At 41.3% G+C, this 16,340-nt stretch overlaps 1 protein-coding gene across 1 annotated transcript in view; it reads right to left on the reverse strand.

The window, feature by feature from the left end:
• LOC105200284 (dynein beta chain, ciliary) overlaps positions 1–15,877 on the reverse strand; it is a 29,402-nt gene extending 13,525 nt beyond the window's left edge. Inside the window, 14 exon segments of the mRNA XM_039455165.1 lie at positions 211–591; positions 810–1,081; positions 1,291–1,645; positions 1,996–2,313; positions 2,468–3,011; positions 3,137–3,401; positions 3,570–3,811; positions 3,898–4,325; positions 4,665–5,071; positions 5,193–5,458; positions 5,540–5,772; positions 5,961–6,200; positions 12,729–12,995; positions 15,594–15,877. Coding sequence (XP_039311099.1) covers positions 211–591; positions 810–1,081; positions 1,291–1,645; positions 1,996–2,313; positions 2,468–3,011; positions 3,137–3,401; positions 3,570–3,811; positions 3,898–4,325; positions 4,665–5,071; positions 5,193–5,458; positions 5,540–5,772; positions 5,961–6,200; positions 12,729–12,954 — 4,177 coding nt within the window. The 5' untranslated portion in view covers positions 12,955–12,995; positions 15,594–15,877.
• Between the last annotated feature and the right edge of the window lie 463 nt (positions 15,878–16,340).

Raw genomic sequence — 16,340 nt, forward strand, 5'->3', positions numbered from 1 at the left:
TCGATCGGGAAGAAATGTTTTCGCGCATGATTTTGCAGATAATAAAGTACAGCTGTATACTTTATACAACAGCAATTTGAGTCGCGAGAGTGAAAAAGGGGGAGCGCGCGAGAAGAATAATAATATTTTATAAAGATATATTCGGGACGTGAAACCGCGCGATTCGAGGGAATCCTTCGGGAGGCACGGACAATTTCTTTAGCTACTAACCACGTATCTCCTTCGCAAACTTCTTGCACTCGATGTCCATATTCTCCACGTCGATTTTCCTCCAGGGCGTCGTCTTCCAGCCCTCGATACTACTCTGCACTATATTTACATAATCCCAGAGCTGCTTAAGCATCTTCAGCTCCCTCCTGCACTGCCTCAGCTGTTTAAATTCGGGTACCGTCACTTCAAACAGGGAGGCGGATTCTTGTATATCCATCATTTGACGTTCCAGCATGAGGATCTCCTTGTGAGCCTCGTCTAATAGCTCGTATGGATTCTTGCAATCATATTTGAAGAATGCGTATCGCCGAAATGCCTCTCGGTACTGATTTATTGTAATGTCGAACGCGGAGATTCGTCCGCGAATTCTTGATACTTCGCCTATTATTTTTGTAAAGCATTATTAAATTTTATGATTTATACGAATGATAATGTAAAATGTTACGATAACATTATATAATATTTAAACGTAAAAAATAAAATTTTAAAACGTTTCCTAATTAAATAAAATTAGAAACATAGTTTAGAAATTTAACTATAAGTTGGCTGACAATAGTATTGCCAACTCAATAATGTCGATTGCTTCTCGTTCTACGGACCTGCCTGTAATGGCGCAACTTGCTGCTTCACCATAAGAGCGAGTTTTTTCGTGTTTGCCCATTGCTCCGGCAACTCTTGCAACAGCACGTTTACTTCTTCGGGTATATCTTGATCGTAGAACTTGAGCAACTCAATGGTTTCTTCTAATGGGTGGAACATCTCGTCCGTAGTTGGCTGGCGTTCTTTCACTTGCAGTAGGAAGCCCATTACGCTAACTAGAGCCACATAATCACCCGGTTGTACTTGTTGTAACAATCCCTGGTCCGCTAATCTGGAATATATATGTATATATAAATGATTAGCTATATTTAAAGATAAGCTAGATATATTAATTTTTAAAAAAATTATTTAGACTTTTATACGAGTTTAAAAAGCAATAATTTAAATGCTGTATTAAAAGTGATATTTTGTTTCAAATTTTGCGATGTTGTAATTACACTATTGGATGTCATATGTTACAAACATTTTAATCGAGAGTACCTTATGAACGCGCCCAGATCGGAAAGACTGCTTGTTACACGATCGACCAAATGTTTTTTGAACATGCTCGACCATTTGCACACCGTGTTTAGTACTGACTGTCTGAAGGGTCTTAGGTCTACCCTGAACCAGCCGCAAAATACTTTGGACAGATCCATTTCCTCGATCTCGAGATAGAGGCCCTCGTAAAGGTCAATTTGTTCGCGAAATTGCTCCATTTTCGGCGGTGACTTCGTCGGACCTTTAGGGTCCTGAGCCGCCACCATGTCTATTTCTTCCATTGACAATTGACGGCTGTACTCGAGGAATTGTTGCATTACAACATCTCTATCATCCAGCCATAAATAGGCGTAGCCTGATCGAACATTGAAACATTGCATCGAGATTTAAAAAATAATGTATGCGGTTTATATTTTGAAATCGAAAATTAGAAAATTTTAAAATACATTTTTAACAAATTTTTCCTAATTTTATTTTTAATTCCAGATTTTCTCAGATATATTATTTATACATATATGATGCATATTTAATTTAAAGTTATAATTCTTATTCGATATTATAATTATATGTATTACAGATTTCGGACAAATTATTTGAAAAAAATCTGAACAAGTAATGAATTATCTAATTTCTAGCGTTTAATATTATTTATTAACGTGTTAATTTAAATCGGTACTGTTATAAGCTAGATTGTCATAAGCATACCTTCAAAATTACTACAAAAGTCAGTAGCCTCCTCTACGGCAGTAGCTACGCTTATCAATATTTCATCTTTCATTGCCTTTATGTCTACGTCAGATGCTAATTCTTCAGCGTATCCCACAGAATCATTTTTTAATCGCGGTACCAAGGCAGCCATGCCGGTAATATCATTTAACAGACCAAGGATCATCTGGTCAAGTCCGTCAGGATCTTCGGGTTCCAATGATGGCAAGTAATACAAATCTGGCTCTCTGAGCTCTAATTTTGCTTCAAGCAGTGGCTCGCACTGGCCGATTGGATCCATGCCTTCCGCTAAGTAGCCTAAAATATAACAATCGTAAAAAGATATTCGATTTTATTAAGCTTTTATGTCATCGTATACTTGGCGTAAATTAATAATTAATTGACAATTAAGGAGACGTTAATTAAACTTTTTTCATCATGCTTCTTACTTAAACTTAAAATGGATATAAACCTAAAGAGCATCCGACTGCTTTCCGAAGAAACTCGATCACAATGTCGTCGATATACTTCACGTATTCTTGCCAAGCTTCCTGCTCGGTCTCGTTAATTTGGAAGAGCGTTTTATTTTCTTCCAATATCGAGTGTATCTGCTCAGCGGCTTTCGTGATCTCCGCGTAACATTTCGATACTTTTTCCGAACGGTCTTCCAAAGCCAGTAGCGTCTCCTTACGACGATCCTTCCTTTCTATGAGGGGCGTTTTCGTCCAGGGATCCAAAATGCTTCTGATCTTCTCCACGTTCGATTGAGCGGACTTCATACGCTTCCAAAGCCCCTCCACGAGATCGCCCAGCTCCGTTATATATTCTAGAAGCCCATCTGATCTCCAGCATAGCTCATCTTCTCCGCGGGATATCAAGGAATCGATCCGCGCCACTTCTAACTCGATTAGATCAAACTCGACTTGCTTGGCTGTTCTACGTATGTTGTTGTATGAATCGACCGTGCTAGCCAGCATCGTGCGAAATTTTCTGAACGTTTCCGCGCTCTCGGATACCTGACGATGCGATATTAAATACAAATAATAATTAAATACATGCGATAGTGACTTTCCATAAAAGTTTTCTTTGAAAAGACAAACTTTTACTACTTTCAATTGAAACGCGCGTCAAGATTACGTACCTTAACTGCTTCTTGGGGAATATCGGAACGTGACATTTGTTTCAAATAGTTCACCTCTTTCAATACCGCGAGAAGATCGGGATCGAAATTTAGTAGCAAAGTATCAACCTCTCTACAAATCAAGTGACGTTTGAGACCAAGATCAACAGTTTGCGGTACCGTTCGCGCCCACTCGGTGAAAAGATCGCCCTCCTTATCGGCGAATATTTTTATCAATCTTTCGTAACGTGCCATTATATTATTACCTTCGTCGCTGTGAACGATCCTACAAATGAAAAAAGCTGTGAACGTCTTAGCAGATTGTCGAAGGGATATTTAGAAATGTTATTCTTCTTCTTTAGACTTCGTATAATTTTCATGAAAATCAACTCTTTCAACTCTATCTGGAGAGCGGGGAGTTTGAGGAAAAACTTTGATGCATCGTGATACGTACGGGTGCGGCATGGCTTTGAACGATTGTACAGGCAAGTCGATACGCTGCCGCAACATGTTGGTGAACGTTAAGGCGGCGGCCAAAGGTGGAAGATTAATCAAAGCACCCCTGCTACCGCGATTGAACAAAACTTCCACCACCGACAGTTCCATGTTTAGAAGTTCGAGAATTCTAGCGTATCGATTAGTGAATTGCTTTCGTATGACGGGACGCTCCAATACTGATCCAGCGATGTTTATCAACTGATAATTAGAAGCAGGCAAAACCTTTTAGATTTCGGATAATTGATCAAATTCATTGTACTAAGAAAATGAGATAATTCGCAAACCTTGAAAACACTTTCGAGATTGCCACAGTCGTCGAAAGCTTGGCACAAAATCGCTGCTAGTTTGCTATCGAGGTCGGTGATGGATTCAGCGAACTTAGTACAATCGACGTCAAAGGATTCGTCGTCTGGCTCGAGAACGTCGCTAGCCCTCACAGTGAATGAAACGAAAAGCTGCTGGAATTCTTTGAACACGCTTATGATCCTCGCGCTCAAGGACCGTCCAAGAATGCCGCCTATTTCAATCTTCTCCAACTTGGAAAATTCGAGGACGGTATCGAAGAGCCACTCGATATCCGCCAGCCGTTTCAGGAAAGCATCGAGACGAGTAAAGACGGCGGTCGAATTGAATGTCCAGGGTGGAGCTTCCGGTTTCAAGCCGGGCATGTGCTTTCTCAATTCGAACTGTCTCTTGAATTCCTCCAGAACTCCTGAGTGAAAAACATTTCTGAGATCTCAGATGAAATTCACGAAAACAGATTAGAATGTGTGTACGTGATACGTTATACATTAGAATTGTAATTTTATTTGGAATATTATACAAGACACAGTCATTCAAAACATTTATATTTAATCAACGATATGTCCTAATAAAATCTGACACTTGAAGATTTCAGTACTTATTAACAGATTGATAATCACGTTTCGACTTCGACATGCAAGAGTTCAATTAATAACCATAATAATAAAAAGTAATGATTCTACCATCTTGATAGTTTCAACAATTTGTTATTAAAAGATTTAATTACAACGGATTAACCAGTCATTACCTCTCGATATTTTTACGCGCTGGAGAGCCTCGTCAACATCACTTTGAAATATGGAAGTCGGATCGAGAAAGCGGCATGCCTCCTGTATCAATAAGTTACATATCTGTCGAAGTATGATGATGAGTTTGCTAGAGCTTTGATAACTCTTGCACTTCGCCCACGCTAATCCAAGCGAATGTATCAGAGTTGCCATCAGCGGCTTAGCTTCGGCGAAGTCGATCTCTTCTACGGACTTGAAGCACTTCGCCAGAGGCGTCAAGTACAACGATATGTCCTTCGCTTCGGCCAACGAGGAGACAACGTTGTCGAATAACGTACGAAAGCAGGGAAAGTACGCGCTGTCAGTTTTTTCGAGAATTATCGCCATTTTCTTCACGCGATCCTCTTGCAGTTGATCGTAAATGTATCTGCAAAAAAATGCGTGCGATAATGGACATTTTTACATACTGTAAAAAATTTAAAAAAAAAACGTGCATTTGACTGTCTTATCAAAATATCGCGTGAAAAATATCATTCATTAATCAATACCTCAAATTCGCCAATCTGGTAGACCAGTACTCTAGCTCGACGTTGGGCGTCGGATTCTGTCCGTTTTCAAACGCGACGCTGGATTCATGAGTGACCACGTCATTCACTAAGTAAGCCCACTTTATCACCACACCTTCTATAGCACTTTTTAGATACAAATCAACCGCTTGCGGTCCCTCTGTGGAAACTAATCTCTCGACTTCCGCCACCTTTTCGAGACCCGCTGGCATCGGTAGTACTGTCCGTCCATTTACCTGACCTTTTACCTGTGCGTTTAAGCACACTTTTTTGTTTTGTTTTATAAAGAGTTCATTTAAAAAGGCAGAATTTTCAAAAGACTTAATTACCTGATACAGCGTGCCACGGAGAGCGTGCACGTGCTTACATATATCATGAATCGCTATTTCCGGCAGGTCCTTGTGATTTTCCGGTTTAGTGAGGAGGGGCGCAATGATATTATCCACTAAAGTAGCTAATTGGTCGACAATCCGATGGGATAAATCTCCCACGATTAACATGGCCGAACATTCTTCCTTGTCTTTTGGTAGTGGCACTTGCTTTACCTTGACTGCGTAAACTCCTGTGTGCACGCAATGAGACATAAATTCTCTTTATAATATATTATATACATACAAATGCTTATATTTACGAAAAATAAATTCTATTAAAGCGGCATGAAAAATTCTTAGCAATCATTAATTATTATTACAATATATATTTCTGATTATTTAATCTCAATACAACAAATTGCAAGCATGAAAAACTCACCCTTTGTTCTCTGGCATGGTATGGGAAAACTGGACGATGCCACTAATTGTGCATTCGGCGTTAAAACAACAAAAAGGGCGGCTGGTAGTGATTTGTCCAAAAAATCCAACACCACGTTCCGATATTCCTCTGTCAGTAATAACCTTCCCCATTTTTCAGGCTTTAATTTCAAACTCTTCTGCACGAAACCACCGATGTATTCGAGTCGAAAGTCGGGTGGTGCTTCCGGAGTAGTCATTTCTAATCACAGTATCAGAAGACATTCGTATATTTTCTTCTATTAGAAATTTCAGTGTAATTTCTCTTTTTGAACTAATAACATTTGCTTAAAGGCAAGTAAATGTATGCCTATCTGCTCCTGTTAAATTTACAATTACAATAAAGGGAGTTGTATACGTCGATCAAATTTGTAGGCACAGTGGGCTAATGGCAATCTCCCGGTCACGCGAAAGTCGAAGAACGAATGACCGAACGATTCCGCGTCGAAGACTCGAGCGACGCTTCTTAAGGGTTCACGGGGACGAGCGATCGTAAATGCGAAATTTCGCTGACGCGATGTATCATGCTCGTTAAACGGCTGTCGTGCAAGCGGGTCAGGAAACCAGGTACGGACTGAACCAGCGAAAAGCAGTCTGGCATTGGACGCTCGTGTCTCTCGAATTGGAGCCCCGCTCGCTCGTTGGCCGCCTATTGTCGCGGGACGCACGTAATATGCTGAAAACAACTGACATTGCACGCGATGTTCGCTTTCTGTGTAGCGGCAGGTACGATCTCATTCCTCCTGCGAAGTTTCTTCAGGCTCGCGCAGCCCCTGAGTCTTCCGGCCGCTAGCGTGACCGTTACATTTCGGCTCCTTCTACCCGCGGCCTCGCAACTACGAAGGATCTTCGCTACTTTTGTAAGTTACTTAATACGTTCGCGAATATTAGCACGTTGTAAAATGAAGTTAGCACTTTCCTTGCTCGCCGTGCGTTCGGCCGAAGTCTTTTGCGTCGGACACGATTTTATTAGAAAGTTTTTTTTTTATATTGAAAATTTATCCGAGGCTTACTCTTCATATATTTGTTATAAAATATCATAGAGTTCAAATTACGATGTCATAACGTGAAATTTTTACTCTATTGTAAACCAGATAGCTTCGATTGAAGTTTATATGTCCGCAAAGAAAATTTTCTATGAAAGTGTTGAAGTGGAAGTGACAGTGACGAGAAGACTAAAGCTACGTTTTATGAATCGCTTCACAAAATTAGTCCCATCTTCTCCCACGAACGTGAATATAAATTTTAATCAATATCATGAATCTAAAACGCACGTCACGGAAAGTTCTACTTAATGCGAAATAGGATCGTTCGGAATGTCACTCTGTGCCGTGCACCATTTTCGCGTACAAAGAAAGGAATGTTTAGGCTTAAATATCCCGATCGATCGGTCGTAAAATCTGCATGTTGGAGAAAAAAATAATTTTTACACCGTACTCTCACACGTGCGTACTTAATTAAGCACTTCTTCTGCAGCGCAGCTTTTTCCTTTATCAATTCGCGACTTTAGTTTTTTTCTTAATTTTTTTTTACTTACTATAAAAATGTTTTCCGCATTTTCGAAAAGCGCAAGATAGATAAAAAATTTTCCACGTCACTTTTAAATTGTTCCAAGCGCCTCTTGAACTTGCACTCATTGAATTTCTCTTGCTTCTCGAGTAATTCAACGAGTTGTGAATTTTACAAACATTAGATTAAATTTGTATTAAAAAGACACGAAATGTGCTGCAACTCAGATTTGAACGAGTTTAGCTATAACGTTTAGCAAAATGAGCGTATTAATAAAAATGGCTTTGGCTGCGCCCGATCGAGCACGCCGCTCGCGCTGTATGGGGGTGAAGAGAGAGAGAGAGTTTCTCTTTCATCGCTTTAATCCTAGCACACGCACGTGCACGAACACGAGGGTACGGGACGGAGGGCGCGTACGCGCGTATCTACAAAGGGCCCGGGCGCTTTTCATTTCGCGGATACTCGCCCTTCTTCAAATTAGGAAAAAAGAGGGCGAGTACATCCCCCCCCCCGCCTCTCTCTTTCGTACTCTGGCCCACCATATCAAATTACTCCAACCCCCTTACCACCTTTTTATCCTCCGCTCGCGCGCTCCGCTCGTACGCTTCCGCCCCGCCGCCACCGCCGCCGCGCCGACGGAAAGGGAGTGCGCGCGAGAAAAAAATTCGTCCTCGCTGGGTGGTCGCGAAAATTGGAGCAGCACGAACCAGCATCCGGAACAAAGACGGTAAATGCGCTGTAACAGCGTTCGGAGGCCTCCTCATAAACTCTTTGTACCAGCGCGCGGTGCCCCGTACCACTCGCAATCAAGAGATTTGCGCACAAAGAGGGTGGCGAGTTCGGGAAAATTCGAATTAATGTAACGTCACGTAATGTTCTTATTCAAGAGTGATTTAATTGCTTCTTTAGAATTCGTCTCTTTTTTCGCTCTATTCCTTTATTTTCTTCTTTTTTTCTTTAGGGCGAGGCAAATGTAGATTTTCGAAATCGTCTTTCGACGTAAAACAATTTGCGCGCGGTAAAGAAACGACTCCCGACGTTATCTACCCTTCGGGGAAATTTGTCTTGCCAGCCATTCGTCATTCCCCGCGCGATTTCCGTCGCTCTAACAAACCGGCCGCCACGGATTATCGCACGTCCTCGCGAAACAGATCATCCGGCGACGGCGTCGCTTACTACTCTTCGCCGTCGTCGTTATCGCCGTCGCCGTGGGGGGTGTTTCACGTTTTTGTCTGGCACGACGTTGAAATTGATGATCGGGAATCCCGCGGGCCGACTCGGGCATTTCACTTTAAGAGTTCTCGGACGAATGAATAATGCGACCGCGTGCCGCCGCGAAAGCGATTTCTTATTTAGGGAGCTTTTGAACTTGATGTCATTTTTCACACGCGCGTCTACCACATATCGCGCGCGGCTGCAACGATACGACGATACGACGAGCGCCCGCCGCCCGCTTTTGAAACTTCCGCGGTTTACCCTCCTTGCGAGGAAAAATGAAATATTTCTCGCCCACCGCGTGCATTTTCCAATTTTACTTTGCGCGCGAGCCGACAGTGGGTTCACTTCGCGAAAAATGGGATCCTGACGGTACGCGCGCGCCGGAAATATTGGGAGAGACACGAACTCGACGTTCTGCGCGATCTCGTGAGAAATCGTTTCGTTGCTAACGGCACTTTGCATCGATTGTAAGCTGTCGATTCTCCGTTTCGTGGAAACGGTAGCAAATTGTAGCGAGACAAATATAAAAGAAAATGTAACAAACATCTTGTTCTCACAATTTTATAAAAAAAAACGGTTGAACAAGTGAAAGGGTTTAACGAATAAAAGTTCGAGGGCCTGTAAATTCGTAATCTTCAAGAAGAGAAAGATGTTGCGCAGGGCATTGGGCGAATTCGTTTGATCCGGCGACTTCTCGCTTCTCGGGAGGCGAGAGGACGGCTTAAAGCGCGTCAGATGGAAGGGTGAGGGATGTGTCAAGCGCTCGCGAGAAGAGGCTCGAATCATACAAGCTTGACAGCCGGCATTATGATAATCCGGAATCGGTGCTGCGTTCTATACGTGCCAATTCTCTCAAACGGAAGAGCTGGTAGAGAAGGGAGGCGTGAAAGCCTCGGGAAACACATTTTATTCGCGCCAACGAAGCTACGTCGAGATTTGATACCCAACGGAGGAAGACATACAGCGCATGCAAAATGCATGAATAAAGAAGATACCGAGATTCGCGCGATGTTATTCGCATAACGACACGACCTCGCGTATACGCGAAATGTTTCTCCATTTTATTATACATTTGAGCACCCTAAGATATAATGAATACGCAGGAACGTGTTCCTGATTTATAATTTTTAATAACATTTTTTTAAATAATGTAATTACATATTATTACATAATATCCATCGTGCAATTTTACGTGAAACTTTTCACATTCCATACATGTATAATTTTTCTTCTGTCAACGCAATAAGAATTCTTGCACGGAGAAGACAAATTTTATTGTGTACAGAAAAAAAATTAGTATCAAATCAACAATTCATTGTTTCCTATATAAGCAAGAATATAAAATCTTGAAAGAATTTATAATCTTAAACAGACATAATTTGCTTACATGAAGAAAATTTTCCTCTTCATGTGAGATTGAAGGAGATTTTCATGAAGATTTTATATTCTTGCTTATATATGAAACAAAGATTGTCAATTTGATTCAAATTTTTTTTTCTGTGTAGTATCTACAAATTTAAATAGATACAGATCAGAAAATAATTTTACATGGAACTATCAAAATAATTACGGAAGACGTTCAAACATGATGATACTGCTGCAAGAAATTTCAACATTCTGATAACCAGCTTAGACGTCCAATATAAACTTTTTAATGGTTCAACATAATTATTTTCAGATCTGTATTTTTATAGCAAAATTATCCTTTCCGCGCGTCAATATTGCATTGACAGAAGAAATATGCATTATATATGAAACGAGATAAGTTCCACGTGAAGTTACACGATCGATCCCCAGAACGATCGAGACAGATGAGAATAGAATCAGGCAAATGGACGTTCTGCTGACGACGTTCAAGACTATTCGGGAACGTCGAAAAATCTCTTACTCCGCTTGTGTCTTTCGGCTGTCTAATGTATGCCCGCAGTCCGCGGGAAATGAAACGGACCGTGAGATCGAATTGGAAGTTTGCCCAGAGACGCGCCTAACGAACGCTACCCTAATAAAATCTCGACCCCTTTGCCCTCCCCCCTACCCCTTAAAGGAGGAGGGCAGGGTCGTCTTACTCGCACGGCATACGCCGGCACCATTCTCCCGCGTTCTCAGCCTCTGACATTTATAATTCAAGGCACCGTTCCTTTGCAGCCCAGGGAACGGGTTGTCGCGTCGTGCGCGGCACCGTGCACGATGCAATACTAATTCGAGCCAAAATGTCTCTACTCGTATCTCTGGAATTTATTATTTTAATCATGGCTCCCGCACACGACCGCGCGTGTCTCCACGCGCGTGGAAGGATGTAGCGCCGCAAACCGTTTGTCGTTGCAGCGAGGCAAGGCAGCAGGCTGCATTCACAGCAAGTTTAAGGACGCTCCACGGCGATCATTACGCGCAACTTCGAACGATAAGAACGAAATCATCGTCAGCCTCTCTCTCTGGAAACTTTGATTCTTCTGTACAAAGATCCGCTCGATTCTCGCGAGGGATTTTCTTTTTGCAAAAGGTAAATCTCAGTTTTTCTCATTATCCTTCTTTCAGAGAGATAGCAGCGCTGTAATTATTTCTAAAAGTGATAAGAGATTACGGGCGAGCCGGTTTTATAATACGCCGACGTCTCTGCGTTATTCTTTCCTTTTGTATACGCAGATGGCACGATCTTAATCTACCCTTGTGGATCTACCTTTAAACGGCCGCGGGCGTTGCGGGCGTTTTATGAGTTTAATTTGGGACGCAGACGGTTTCTCTCCCGCGTCGTACGGGTTTTCGGTTCTCGCCAAATTCACCGAGACGCCTCGCGTAAGGTCGCGGCGCAGTCGCGGAATCAGTAACAGCTTGCCGATCCCGGATATTGGATTACGCGTAAGCGCGTAAAACCCCTCGGCCGCTCGCAATTAAAATAATTGCCGATTTCACGCGTGGTCCACGATTAAAGAGGACGGGGCCGGTGTCGCTTCCCTTTGTCTCTCGAATTTCTGCTCGCCCACGTAATGGACTCCTTCCTCGCGAGCGTTTGAAGTTTCGTCAAACGAAGCTATAGTGGCAGCGTGATGCAGCGCCGCTGCTCGGGAAAATAAAGCGAGGCACGCGCGAAATTACGGGGAAGAATAGCTAATTTAGTCGAGACCGAGGGACAGCGAGATCGCCGAACTTTCAGTCGACATCCGCGTTCTCGCGGACTCTCGTCACGAGAGTGGAATAAAAATGAAAGCCATGGGGAAAGGAAAAAAAGAGCGAGACGTTTCGCGAGGAGGGTGGACGGAGGGGCGAGCGGGGAGGAGGATGGAACTTAATCCCCGAGGCCAGAGACATTTCCTTCGCGCCGTCTATCGCTGTTCAGCCACTTTCCCGCTGGTAATACCCCCGGCGAGCGTCTGGGAAATTCTCCAAGTTAAGCTGCAGCAAGCTCTCCATTTTCGCCCACTCCAGAGTCTCTCAACAGGTTACCTGAGTTTCACGGTGCAAGCCTCATCCCCGCTTCGTCGTATCAAATCGGCGGTGAAGCGAGCGAGACTTTGAAAGCGGATGGGGACGGAACGTATTTTATCTATGGTACACTTTCTCACGTTTGCTTGTTGTGAAAACTGATTGATTCGCTACAAGATTTCAACTTCAAATCTTTTCTCTTTTTTTTTCTTTTATTTGTAAAATGTAGAGAGCATTTCTTTTATGATAGATTAAATAATTGGATATTCTCCAGAAGTCCTTCAAAATGTTTTATTCGATGAAATTCAAGTGGCGGCTAGTCTAGAAAAAGATTCGGCAATTGCTACAATATTAATTAGTGAGCTTTGCTTATTGATTTATATCACGCGTACATAAAATATTTCTCAAATCTATTAAGCGCGATATTTTTTAACACCCTATCTTTAACTTTCCGAAAATATTATATACGCAAAATATTTAAAAAATATTGTGTTTACTTGATTTTAATAAAAACTTACACTTTATGATACTGTGATTACAAAACAAACGCAACTTTCGTACACAGTTTGTGCATACTGCCTACCTACGACCTTTTTTTCGTTCGTGTGATCTTCCTCCTCCGCCTGCTCCTCTTCTTCGGACGCGCTATGGGTGACTATCATCGATTGAAGCAGCTTCTCGAATTCCTCAGGCTTGTCACCATTGTGATTCTGCAGAGTCGGCATCGTCTCGACGCAGACGGTTTCATCGTGCGTCGTCGATTTTTCCGAGCCATTCGGGCTCGTCGCGTCACCCTCGGTATCAGACATTCTACACTCTTTCCATAACAGCGTTTCTTGATGATGTCAAGCTAAAAAATATCAAAGACACGTCGTTAAGCACGATTTAGTAATGGACGATTTATCGATATTAAGTTAGTAAGAAAAGAGCAGAGATTTTTTACGGTTTTTTCAGTCTCTCTTAATATAAAATTGTTATTGCCGTTGACGATGCTCAAGTTTTTTTTTTTCGTATATCCGTATGATGCGAAAGATTCAATCGTTAAGTTAGAAATAGATGCGACACCCGCGAGAATAGTTTCGCGCCCTTTTACGCGCCACAACGGGAGTTGATAGATGCGACCAATGAGAATGATGCATGACGGACGATGCGAGAGGATGGGGCAAGCGAAGGGTGACAGGAAAAGAAAGGAGCGGCAGCTCGCTTCGGGCGTGCGTAAGCGTGTAAAATTGAGCTATCCGCATTCATATCAGTCCTGCTTTACGACCGCGACAGTCCTCGCACATTGCCTCAATATTCAGATATTATTCGTGAGGCGGACTTCTCGCCGCTATCCTTCTCTTAAAACGCGCCAATACCGTCGTTTGCGGCGGAAAGTTGGGAATATCCTCCGATTATGCTGACATGGCTTGTCTCACAGTAGTTACCGTTGCCTCCTCTCTCGCGTTATCTTCTTCTTGCCGCTTACTCTTGGCTTTTACTAGGCAGATAATCTTCCGCTCGGTTTTTTTTTCTTTTTTCTTTTTACAGTAAAATGATCGCGTCATCATTTTCCACGTCGGCTATCTTCTGAGATTAAGACCGCTCGTTTTTTTAAAGCATAATATAATTTCTCATCAAGTCCAGGGAACCATAGAAAATTCATCATTTACCAGAAATTAAATTAATAGTTCGACTGAGGTGCTTTCCGATTCTTTATAGCCTGAATTTTTTAATGTTATTAATACTTTCGAGAAACCTGTTTACATAATTCATAATATTACGTTCTTTGAATTTTTTACTTTAATTCTATAAATTTTAAACGAGAAGGAAAACGTAAATTAAAATAAATAAAAACTATTTAGGATTTTAAAATTTCGATAATCCATATAGAATTATCATAATCCAGAGGATTAACAACTTTGTTTTAATTTTGTGTTATTATGGTTATATATATTTTTGTTAAATGTCCTTGGTATTTTTTTCTATTATCTTGACATTTTTCGTGTCGCTTTAAGTTTCTTTTAAGCTTATATTCCTATCTCGAAGAGATTTTCTCCCACGGAATGCTTCTATCGCGATGAAATCTTACGGCTTCCGATGTCGTTTCATCACGATGTCTGTCGCGTGTGTTCTTCTTCTACTTTTTTCTACACTTGTTGTGTCTTTCTTCGATATCTACTGCCCCATCAAGCGACATTTTATCTTCCCATTCTCCTGTCGTCGCGAATTCCCGTCATGTCGCGCGATAAGGCAGCAAAAAGGGAAAAAAGGAGGAAAGAAGTGCCTATACACTTCGATCGAGTGGAAGACTGTGAAAATTGCGTTTCTTATGCCTTTAACTAGTATATAACATCGCATGAAGAGCGAAATCACGATTGCATCTGCCTGAAGAAGTTTCTATGTACAGAAATAGCATCGCACTTCGCAAAGTATTTATTGATTCCCGGTACGTCTATTGGCTTCTGCCCGTTTCAACATGAATTATTCATTAAAACTTATTATTAGATCGACGTATACGAGTTATAACTCGCACGTGCCGCCGATTGTAAACAATGAGAGACACATTGCGCAGATGAATAATAAAAGTAATAAAATATAGTGACAGTTAACAAATAGAATAAACGATTCTGTAATTTATTGAGACGAAAATAGGTGTTGCATAATGTATGAACAAACACATCATACTTAACATGTCTTCATTACTAGCTCTTTTGTGACACGTGAAGATAATTGTCGGATTTTTGCAATGCAAATTATTAAGTGTTACAAGTCTATCCGAGTATTTTAATCTTTTATATATTGTTCGAATCAATTTTTTTTTTTCATCGAAATTATATTTGTTCATAGATATATAAATGAAAAGTTTATAAAATCGATTTTCAGAAAAAATGATATTGAAAAAATGATGAACTCAACATGAGAGTTATATTTCGTCAAGTTCACCGTAGCTACGGCCTTAGCTGTTATCGTACAAACACTTCCTAGCAACGGTTGTTGCACCATGACGACGTAAGGGTTGTGCTTGTTCGAATTTTGGCAGTTCGGGTGCGTGTTACACATTATGCTCTCTTCGATTTTCTTTCTCTCGTCAGCTAGAACGGTGAATTTCCTATTTATCTCAACTTGAAATTTTTTTATTATCGTATAAAGCACAATAATCAACTTATTGGGCGTGAATTTTGATACAAATTATTTTACAGCAGCAATACGATGTGTGAAATTACATAATTAATTTTCTCTCTTCGGGCTTGTTCGAGGAATGTAATAACGTGTAAATTTTACTTGTCACATTAAAGATTTGAAGATTTATTATCATCTTAATTATGATTTGGAAATATATGAAATGAGTACATGAATCATTATGAGATGGATGAATGATACACGACGACATTCAGAAAGGCATCGATTGACAGCTCGGGTTCTTCTCATTTCAATAACAATATCTTTACCATCACCGGTTGCCTACCTTCCAAAAAACATGGGTGCGGTGACCGGAGCCATTCATCAACGCACAGACAGGTAACCTCGTACCACTTGCCTACGCTCGTAACTATCCCATAGTCTCGGCCATTTCGCGGTCTACTCACCCCGTCTCGGTTTTCTTCCCTCGTTCGTCTTAACGCGTTGTTTTGCACCTGGCCATGTTGTACGGGTACTAATCGGGGGTGCGGAGGCATCGCGGCGGAAGCGTCGCGGCGCCACTTGCCGATAACGCTTTTACACGCTCTCGTGAAGTTATGGTAAAATCAAATTTCTCAATCCCTTTTCTCTTCCTTTGGCTACGTAAGATATTCACCCATGAAAAAAAAATATTGTACTAAGATTTTCAGTAAGGTAAAAATATATTTAGAAAATAATAACAAAATTCAAATCTCTCTGACTACGGCGACGTCTTATTATCAACGAAGCAATTTTCTTCATCACTAATATTCTTTAGATGTTTTCTTTAAAGTATATTTCCTTATAATGTTACATAATTATGAAGATATATAAATGCGATTCGTGCCGTACTTTACATCTTTCGAAACTTCTCCCCACGATAAGAGGCTTTCCTCCCTGAATGGCGCGAAGAGGGTCCCTAAGAATATACCGGATTTCATCCGTCAGATTCGGCAGCGCCTAATTAAAAAGCGTATAATAGATTCGCGGATTTCTGCGCAACGCACTTTACGCGGGTCGTATATATTCGTCATAAAGTTTTACGTTTTCTCTC

This window comes from Solenopsis invicta, chromosome 11 (assembly GCF_016802725.1).
Source record: "Solenopsis invicta isolate M01_SB chromosome 11, UNIL_Sinv_3.0, whole genome shotgun sequence".
In the NCBI taxonomy this organism is placed as follows: domain Eukaryota; kingdom Metazoa; phylum Arthropoda; class Insecta; order Hymenoptera; family Formicidae; genus Solenopsis; species Solenopsis invicta.